Genomic DNA, 10974 nt, shown 5'->3' with positions numbered 1-10974 from the left:
GAAGCGTTTCTAAAAATCTCATGTTGCATTTACAGGGTGATTATTAGACACGTTGATGACAAGTAGAAAACTCGCAACATTCTCTCTCTCTCTTTATGGGTCATGAAAATTGTATGAAGATTCTGCTAAAGGAAAAATTTTATTGTAATAATGAAATTTTCGCTTAAAAAAAATACCAGAATGAAGGAAAAAATCCTTTACATGAAAAAGGGACAGACAGCCGACTGGGATCATTCTTTCATACCGCGTTGAAATTACTTGGGAGAATTTATGCAAATAACGCCATTTGTGAAAATAAGTTGTCAAAATTTGTCTCATCATAATTTGTTGTAATTAGGGGAACAGATGTTGCTAAATCGCAGTTTTTAACATATTTTATAATTATGACAGAGTAGTCTTGCTTTGGTTTTGTATGGGCACCTGTGAGAAATTGTGGTTATTCCATGAAGCATTTGCGAAAGTGCGTTACCCCCATTATGCGTCAACCGTGGAATTTGTGTTGCTCTACGAAACAGACTCGTTCATAGATCCGCCAGCAGTTAAGAATACCTGGCTTTCTTTTGTGAATCGGTGATTAATCAACAGATATCATAACAGCATTAATACGTCAACCTGTGCATCAGAAGGTAAGTTTATACGGATGACTGTGTGGGAGGGTAGGCTATACGTTAAGCTCTGTGCCAGTGACTAGCAAAATTTGTCGCGTGAGTATGTAATGAAATGAACCTTTTAGAATGTTTAATTTCATGTCACTGTCTAGAGGGTTCTGCCGTTTATCCCAAATATGGTTATTTATAAGGTAGGGAGGTTACAAGACATTTACAAGCACTTGGTAAAATATTTTTTTTTATACTTTAGCATAGGTTTAAGAGTTGGTAGTTTAATGGTCGTATGTTGCATACGCCTGAAGAAAGAAAATGAAGATAAAAAAACACAGCGAAGCCTGCAGAATCTTAAAGTGACCTTGTGCGTGAGTTTGTTTTCTTAACAAGTCTGCCATCTCACCTGACTGGAATTTATTGACCCCTCTTCACTTAGAACAAACCTTTTTTGGGGGGTGGGGGGAAGCCCACGTATTGCATACACGCATGTTATTATACTGTTCATGCGTTCATTTCCTTTTATACATCGTCGTGGTAACATGCATATCAACTGCAGAATACGGGATATGTGCCGGCAAAAAATGCAGTTGACTGAACTGACAGGGTGCGTGGTGTAGTCGTACCGATTAAGAAAAAGTTGTCAGACGAGAGGGAGAGAGAGTCTGATCCGTTCATTTTTACCGTGGGCTGTTATGAGCATTTCTATACTCTGTATATTGATGAAGTTTATGGAATGTATGTTTTTGCGGGAAAATTAGAAATATGTTCTCTTGATAGGTATATAACCCAATTAAAATACCTCAATAATAATGTCACTACCAATTAACTGTAAATAGCCGTAACACATGTAATTATATCATTAAGAGGCTCATTAGCATGCCGTTGAAAAACCAATTTCTGATAAGAATAACAGGTCGAGAGTTTAGATTTAATTAGCTTTTATTGCAGCATTCGTTGTTGTGACCAGATATAGTTATTTCTTGGTAGGAATAAAGACCCCCTATACTCCCTCTCTCTCCCCCGCCCCCTCTGTCTTGTATCATGTTATCCTTTCATCCATTATTCGCATGGACATTTGGAAAAGTTTTGACTCAATGTGTATGATTTTGCTCTACAAGTTAGGAAGCGTGCGAATTGTTTGTTTATGTTATGTGGATGATTACTTTGTTTGCTGTTGCATAACTGTTAATGCTGATATTAGCAGTAGTAAATTTTCTCATAAAACGGGACACCTAACCATAAATATATATATCCAGTAAACTGTTTAAAAGCTCATTAACTTGGCTTCGTTACTGACCTGCTGTAGTATTTGCCCATCACATTACTCCTTATATAATGGAAATAGTGATGTTAAAAATACTTATCAGTTACATCTATGGAAGTATGATGGATACAAAGAAATTTCAAGACGGAATTAATTTTCTTTCCTCTGAAATTATGTAGCCAGAAGTTACATTGCTTGCCTATTGTTTACAGTGCGTATATATTTTACCTGGTTAATGTGAAAGTTAATTTCATCTGTTGCACCTCCACTTTATTAAGTAATCGTCACTATTAAAGCTCTGCCATATTGATTCTTGAAGGAACTTTAACGCAAATTTAACCAGAAATATTCATGCTGTGTCAGGTTGCCCAAAATATTTTCATTAAAATGGCACACAAAGATTAATTGTTTTCTTGCATCATTTGCAGTCCTCAGTAGTCACCGTATTAAACCAATATATGTGGAATATAATACGTTCGTCAATATCGAAAACAAGTGCTTAGATTTATAACACTATTACTAGAAATGAACACGACAACTTACTATGCACTCTTCCGGAATTTTCATTTTATGTTATGAAAAAGTAATAAGATTAACAAACAGTATGACATGCAAGTAAAAAATACGCGCTTTCGTAACTGCAAATAGTTTCAGAAATGTGGCCATTGATGCAATAAATAACACTAATACTCACCTGCAATGGTGTTGATCAGCAGGGCTGTAAAGAGTGCTTGAAACCAGTCCATCCTGGCTGCTAATCACCTAAGGGTCAACTAAGGCCACCTTATAAACTAGAGATCACTTGTTGATGCCGAGTGGCCATCAGGTTGTTTTTAGGTAATGCCAAGGAGTCGGGTGTTATTTTTTCTTTGTTAAAGAAATATTGTCACTGATGGAACAGTATTATTTGTATTGTTCTTATATCAAAATACCACATAAAATTAGTAGCGTAAGAATCACAGTTGCAACTTTGATATTCAAGGTGAAGATGCGCCTGTGGTAAGGTTGACGACGTCTCCCTCGTGGCCGTGACCGCGAAAGCTAGAGTGAGGGAGGGCAAAGGGAGAGAGGGAGCGGGAGCGGGAGCGTTCCTTCTGACAGCGTTGGCGGCTGAAGACCAACTACGCTGGCCATCCAGAGTCAACCGACAATGGTAACTTTGCGCTGGATGTTGTCCGACGACGTTTCTGCTTTGGATGCCTTCTCCGTACGCTTCTCGAAGGCAGATTGGCATGGATATGTCTAATTGCTTGGAGAGTTTTTAACTGATGGAACTTTCAAGGCAGGGATGCATGATTATGTCAGTTGTACTTGGAAAAGGTTTGAAGGTTTAACTGTAGAATCCACGGTTGACGCATTCTTCATCAGTTTCTCAAGTGAAATGAAGCATCTGGATTACTATTTTGAATGGAGATGTTTTGGTCATAAGAAAGATAGGTTCTGTGGTGAGTCGTTTAAGCAAGAACTTTCGTTTGAAGAATTTTGACCCATTGGTCCTGAATTATACTCCGGCTTCGGGTATTATTGCATGGGAGGAAAATACAGTGATTAAAATGATACCTAGTTCGTGGTGATGTTACATTTGTGGGGCCTGTCGCTTAATATCTTTTCAGTGCGACGATAAGCAGACATTAATGATATATTTCCAGTGAGACATTTTGATTTTTGTAGACAAAGGCACGCATGAAACAGGAATCCTTAAGCGTGATGCTGGTGATTTAAGTAGCATCTTTACATTGCGTTAAGTTTTAATGATCTTATATCATCTCTGCTTTTTCATTTTTGTCTCTCCCTTTTTTTCCATCCCAGCTGTCCAACTTCTTAAACTTTCTCTTGCTCTTAATTCCCTTACCTTTTGTGGAAGAGCAAATGCTTCTGGAAAGCCTTGCGAGAGTCCAGAACTGACTCTGTACGTTCGTTAAACTGTTTTTGAAATTGGGTATAATCGTTTTCTTAAGTAATGGATAGTCAAAGAATTAGTTCAGTGAAGCAATCCATAACGCAATTATAATGTTATACCTTTTCCTGATTTCTGTCCGGCACTGGTATAGTTTACAAAACGACGTCTTTCTCCGATTTTTAACTATTTGCATTGTTCTCTGTAAATCTTACTTTTCTAATTTAAAAATCTCTGCCAGCTTTACCAAATCCCTTCGATTTCTGTTTTCTTTGTTTCCGCACATGAAAACTGGGGCTTTGATTTGTTTGTTTAACTCTGCTGTTGTTTGCAAAACTTCCTGTTTTACTTCCTATAATTAAGATATTTTTTAATATTTGGCGGCCGACGTTTTCAACATTTGAAGCAATTGGTTAAGTGGTTACTTAACTGGCCTTGTAGTTTTCTCTTTGACTTGTTGAATAAGACTGTATATCTACAAGCATTTTTTTTATTGTTCTAAATTTTAAAATGTGTTTCTGTTCTATAAATTTTTTCTTTTTCTTCATCGATGCCCGATTTGTCGATGCCCATGATGTTTTCGAAGTTCTGCATTCCCTTTGTGAATTCCGCATTTCCCGACAGAACCCTCCTTTCCTCAATAGGATTTGAATTTTACGTACAGGATGCTAATTTATTCAACTGGAATTTTAATTTTCAGTGTCATTTCAATTTCCTTCATAGGATCTGCGTTTCTACCGGAGAATCTGTGTTTCTTCAATAGGGTCTACTTCTCCTTAATAGGATGTTCATTTCCTTAACAGGATCTGCATTCCCTTAAAATAATCTGCATTTCTTCGGTGAGATGTTCTTTTCCTCAGTAGGATCTGCATTTCCTCAGTAGGATCTACATTCCCTCTACAGGAACTGCATTTCCTCCTTAGGGTTGGCATTTCCTTCTGAGGACTTGAATTTCCTCGGCAGGACCTGCATTTGCCGTTAGGATCTGCATAGGGTTTGCATTTCTTTTCAGGATTTGTATTACCTCGGTAGGATCTGCATTTTCTGTTAGGATCTGCATGGGATCTGCATTTCCTTGCAGGATTTGCATATTCCCAATATGGTCTGCATTTCCTATACAAGGTGTTTATTTCCTCGGAAGTCAGTTTATTTCCATAAAAATTTTGCTTGTTCAACGGTAGGCATGCATCTCTTTAATAGATTGTGCAAACCTAATAATTATGTTTATTACCTGAATGGACTCTATATTTCTTTTTGAATTGCCTGCAGTTTCAGTAGTTATAGTCATTTCTTGAATAGTTTTTCCCCTTTTCTTTTGTGTTCCAGCTTCCGTGATTAATTTCAGTTTCTGAAGTCTAGTTATTTTCTCATAGGTGATAGATTCGTGGCTATTTATGGTTATTTTCCAGACTAAGCCGAATTATTCTTTTACATGTACATATATGCATATTCATATTTTCGTTGATATCTGCTCCCAAATTTATGGATAACCCTGCACATTTAAAAAGCGGCATACGCATGTAATTGTAAACTATCTCATCTTTTGAGATAAATGAAAAGGAAACATGCAGTGAAATATATAAATGTAAATTATATCTAACATGTCCGTAAAAGGAAGGATGCGGATTACCGATGATATCAAAGCGAAGGCGGAAGTAAACGTATAGAAAAGTAGAAAGGAAACTGTTTAGACAAAGAACTGTTGCACAGCGGTTTCCGCCCTCCCACACCGACTAATAAACACATGTATCGGAAGGACTTGCAGGAATAGTGGAGCACAGGGAATTGGGGTCGTGTTTCCGCGGTATTTACTTGAGGTAGAAAAGCGTACTTTAGGATTTTTATTAGGATTATTAATGTACCCTATGGCAGACACTGTGGCTCTGTGATACCTTACACATGGAAATATATATATATATATATATATATATATATATATATATATATATATATATATATATATATATAATATAATATATATATATATATATATATATATATATATATATATATATATATATATATATATATATTTACATATATATTTATATGTATATATATTATTTGTATCATATTTACAATAATTTATGTATATACGCACAACAAGAATAAATGAAACAAAGTACTGTATTAAACCTAATCGATTTCGCATTTAATTTAAAACGTTTTGAAAAGGTAACATATTTATTGGTAGAAATTTACGCATAAAATGTAAATTTCTACCGCCATGTATGAATCTTTTTGCAGATATCACAAATTAAAGGCGAAGCCAGTCGAGTGTTGTATGTTCCAGTGATTTCAAGACTAAGCATATATACTGTATATATAATATATATTATTATATATATATATATATATATATATATATATATATATATATATATATTTAAATATGTATTATTATATATATATATATATATATATATATATATATATATATATATATATATATATATATATATATATATATGTATGTATATTTACAGGTGCATTGGTTCAGTATTAGAACACTGGGCCTGCATTCGCATGGCCAGTGGTTCGATCTTGGCTTGCCATCCGCCGCAAGTCGACCCAGCTGTGAATCTTTACAGGCGTCAGACGGAGTCTACAAATAGGGCATGGGGCTACATTCTCATCCCAGAGATTTGCTGAGAAACAGAAGACTGTAGTTCCTCTTTAGTGGCCTTTCCTCAAAAACGAAAGAAACGTGACGTGAAAAAAGTGAACAGTTTCATATAATTTCATGCACACTCTCTCTCTCTCTCTCTCTCTCTCTCTCTCTCTCTCTCTCTCTCTCTCTCTCTCTCTCTCTCTCTCTTTCAGGTATCTTCCAGAGAATCCGGCGACCATTAGCTTTTAACTTCACATTCCTAATAGTTGGGCTTACATGCCTTTCTTCTTTGGTAGGTAACAAGAATTCTCGAGAAACTTTGCTGAGTGGCTCCTAGCCTTATATATTCTGTTTATTTTAGAAAAGAACTTATATAGGGTCATCTGTGCTATTTTGGAATTGTGACTTTCAAACAAATGTTACTGATTGGACTATCAATGACGTTTTTTCTCATTAAAAATTTTATTACTTCATCTTTTCAGAGTTTGAACCAGTCCTGCTTCCCCAATGATAAGCTTTTATTTTGCCGCTAACAAAGAATTTTAGAGTACAGATTAGGATGTGCTTTTTTTCTGGTAATGAAAATGACAACAACTCATAGGTTCTAACATAGTTCATTCATTGATATTCACTGCAATCAATGTTTCGGTATATACTGGCATCAGTATTTTAAGGGTTTCAAGAGAATGTATTATTGTTGCAAACTCTAAAATTGCGGTCAGTATTCATAAGCTACAGATGAATTGTTACAGATCCATTTGTTACATTACAGGCCACGCTTTAACAGATGCAGTAATCGCGTGCTAGAACTATAATTATGTACAGCTATTTCATACGCCGTTGTAAGTCCAAGTGCATGGCATTTATTTAAGAATATCTAAAATTATAAAATTTTCTTATTAACATTTGCATATATTTCTTATTTCTTTACCTAAACTCAGTGGAGATTATTGCATTGACCATTTGTTATTGTCATCCCGTGATTTCCATTGTTGGTCTTTTAACATTCTGTACAGAAAATTGCTCAGTTCTCATGAGAAAAATGTATGGGCTTTGCCTATGCGTATGCGTACGAGGTGATAGTGATGTTCTTGTGAGCGTGTGCGTTCGAGCGATTTGTATAAGTGTGTGTGTGGAAGATCTCAGATCCGTTTGATTCCTACAGAGCGTCATAATTCCTTCGGCCTAATCACCCAAAGATCCCGTTTGTTCCTTATTGTCTGGAAACTAATAGAATTTCTTTTTTTTATTTTTCTATTCTCTCCCTTTTTGTTCGCTTTGTGAACGTTTTGGCTAAGTGACCTCAATACCTACATACCTCTACGTTATTTAATTAACAAGTTCTGGCTAGAGTGGTTGTTTCGTAAAGAATTTTTCCGATTTTTTCCTTATACTCGTATATGGAAACACAACAGAGGGTAGACATGACGTGTTTCATGGATGATGTATCTTGTTAAAAGACTTAGAGTGTTTTCAATCTTCGAGGCGTGTGAGAGTTCTTGAAAAGTAATTCACCGATATTCATGTCCAAAACTGTTCTTACAATGAAAGGGGATTTTAAACATTTGCGACAAGCTTATGTCAAGAAGGGAAGTTGAACCGGAGGTCAAGTTTGAAGTAGTTATTTTCAATCTCAGTGTTTCTTTTTGTGTAGGGACTAAATATTCTTCAGGTTCAGGTCTGAAGTTTCTCGCGCCCACGTTGATGTTCATTCCAGAGGTATTCATATGCTAACACTGAAGGATTTTTAGATATTTTTATACGTTTGCTGTGGAAGACCAACGAATCTGCGAAGTGTGATTTACACCACTGCAAAATAAATTTTTGGGAAGAAAATGCCCTTAGAGGATTGTGGTGGTAGGGAAGGGAGGTAAAGAGGTGTAAGGAGGAGAAACCTGTTAAAAGACAATTTACATGAACACCACGAGCGTGAAAGTTCGATGGAGTCACTGCAGTGCTTACAGAATTAGTAGCTATGGAATTTTTTTTTTTGTAGTGCAAATATATTTGCAAATACTTTTAAAAGAGCTCGGTTTGTAAGTGTGTGGTCTTTTTATACGCATTTACTAAAATTACACTTATCACCAACAGGGTGGATTTTTGTTTTGAAGAAATGCTTGATAATATTTTTGTGATGTGAATCAAAATGGTGTGTTTTGTTGAGCTTTATAAACTGGGACACGCAGCTGTTTATCTGTTGAAGTCAAGAAAATTCGCTTTAAGGGAGACATTTTGTACAAGGTCATATATTTTAGAGCATGAAGAATCACTCTTTTCTTCCGATTTCCTGTAGATCCCAGAGTTAGATTTTTTTTATCAGAAAAAGAGAGGGAGAGGAGAGAGCAAATATTTGTCCTGGTAAAGTGCATTTCACATATGTGTGCATAGCAGACATATTCTGCTACTCAGAAGTAATGAAATAAACTTTTGTCTATAATGGAAGGTTATACTTATTATTATCTGTGTAAACTCTGGAAATTGCTTATAGCCACCGAAGAAGGTCAAGATGCATGCACATATCCTCTAAACACGGCAAGAGTATTGTTGCTTTATTTGATGGCCTTCGCTGCTTAAGCAAAACTAGTCGGGGGTCGGGTTGGGGAAGTAAGACCCCACAATACGTGAGGGCCGCAGGCATTGTTTACCTAGCGCCTGTGGAAGCAAACCGTCCTCTGCCCCGCCCCCAACTCCTCTTCCAGCAACAACTCCACCTCTTCCCACCCCCAGGAACATTCCACATCACTTTTCGTTTCAATCTGCCTCCTAGGAAGGACTTTCGTTCTCAAAGAAGCCTTCGGTTGAAATGAAAATGGTGGGATGTCTCGGATTTTGGCGAATGTTTAGAATGCGGTTTTTTCCATGGCGAAGAGACCGAGATGGAAATTGACCTTCAGAAAAAGAAACAAATAAAAAATGCGCCGATGTTTCTTCGGCGCAGACGAGTTTTCTGTACAAAGTATAATGCTGTATGAAACTCTCAGCCACGGCCCACGAAACTTTCAGCCATGGCCCGGTGGTGGCCTGTGTTGTTGGCACCAATAGAGGTGCCAGACGCACGATCATGGTTAACTTTAACTTTAAATAAAATAAAAACTACTGAGGCTAGAGGGCTGCAATTTGCTATGTTTGATGATTGGAGGGTGGATGATCAACATACCAATTTGCAGCCCTCTAGCCTCATAGTTTTTAAGATCTGAGGGCGGAAAGAAAATGTGCGGACGGACAGACAAATAGACGTCTCAATAGTTATCTTTTACAGAAAACTAAAATTGTGTTAATAACTTCCTAAGTGATATCAAATTCGTTTTTGTAGATGAGGTGACTGAAATTGCTCAGGGAATTTAGAGAAATGCTAATACTTCCTTTTTGATTTATTGTAGCATTGTCCGTCATTATTGTTTTGTACTGATAGTAAGTTGAAACTCTGATTTCGCGTCTTGGTTATTTTGCCCAAATGTCAGCAAATACCAACGATTACATAAACTGAAAATTGCGGTGAAGAATCGTTTTATTTTGAGTTACAACTAATTATGAACTTTAAGTTTCTTAAAATTACACGTGACGAAAATTTGGGTTCTGGAATGCACTTAATTCGGAAGTTCATTCGTATCGGGTAATTATATTCATAATTGTGTGTTATCTGCATAATTATATTGAGACACATTTTAATCCTCACTTTTCAATCGTGAATAGAAGATATCTTTTCCAGATGTTACCATAGTGTACGTTTCATCATTATATGCCTCCTGGACAGGAAAGAATCGCCATATTTTTCTTCTGCCGGACAACGCACCAGTTTGGAGTAATATATCATAATTTACCCCACTGTGTGAAAAGAATTTGCCTGTCATATTGACCATCTGTCAGTGTATGTGCATTTATCTTCTTTGTGATTCTAGCCAATATTTTTTTTTTTTTTTGAAGGCTGAAGTTACCTGATGGCCTTAAATGCTAATTGTTTCCCGCAGTGAATTTACCTTGATAATAATCAGCGCATTCCTGTGATCGGTCATCATCTCTTTTCTAAGAAAGAGTTTACGTATTTAGAAAATTATAAATGATTATCATTCGTCATAGGCTTGGAAATAAAGCTGAAACTAGGCAGGACCTTCACGCAGTCTTTCATTTTTTAACCTGTGGTGATGTTTGATAAACGATTCACGTGTTAAAGAGGGTTTATATATTATTTATATATTATATATATATATATATATATATATATATATATATATATATATATATATATGTATATAAATATATATATATATATATATATATATATATATATATATATATAAATATATATATATATATATATATATATAAAATATATATATATATATATATATATATATATATATTATATTTATATATTGTATTATATTTTACTCCCATTTCCCAGAATTATTTGGTTACCGGATAACATGTGGTGTTGGCTGTAATTACGGCAGTTGATTTAGATATCCTGGTTTGCAGAAGTCTGAAGATGACCACCAGAAATTCTTGTGGTTTGTTACATTTTTAGTAGTCTTGCGGACGATCTCCTTTCAAGGAGAAAAAATCAATACTTGTTTCCTACCATGTATTTTTCATTATTTTT

General features: G+C 35.6%; 1 protein-coding gene across 1 annotated transcript in view; it reads right to left on the bottom strand.

Moving 5' to 3' along the window:
• The window catches only part of LOC136838648 (serine-rich adhesin for platelets-like), an 85402-nt gene extending 82390 nt beyond the window's left edge, over nucleotides 1-3012 (bottom strand). Inside the window, exon 1 of the mRNA XM_067103960.1 lies at nucleotides 2561-3012. Coding sequence (XP_066960061.1) covers nucleotides 2561-2612 — 52 coding nt within the window. The 5' untranslated portion in view covers nucleotides 2613-3012. The remainder of the gene's footprint in view (nucleotides 1-2560) is intronic.
• Nucleotides 3013-10974: the final 7962 nt, after the last annotated feature.

This window comes from Macrobrachium rosenbergii, chromosome 5, assembly GCF_040412425.1.
Source record: "Macrobrachium rosenbergii isolate ZJJX-2024 chromosome 5, ASM4041242v1, whole genome shotgun sequence".
NCBI lineage: Eukaryota > Metazoa > Arthropoda > Malacostraca > Decapoda > Palaemonidae > Macrobrachium > Macrobrachium rosenbergii.
The sequence above is the reverse complement of the archived record's forward strand: the minus strand, read 5'-3'. Positions and strand labels throughout refer to the sequence as shown.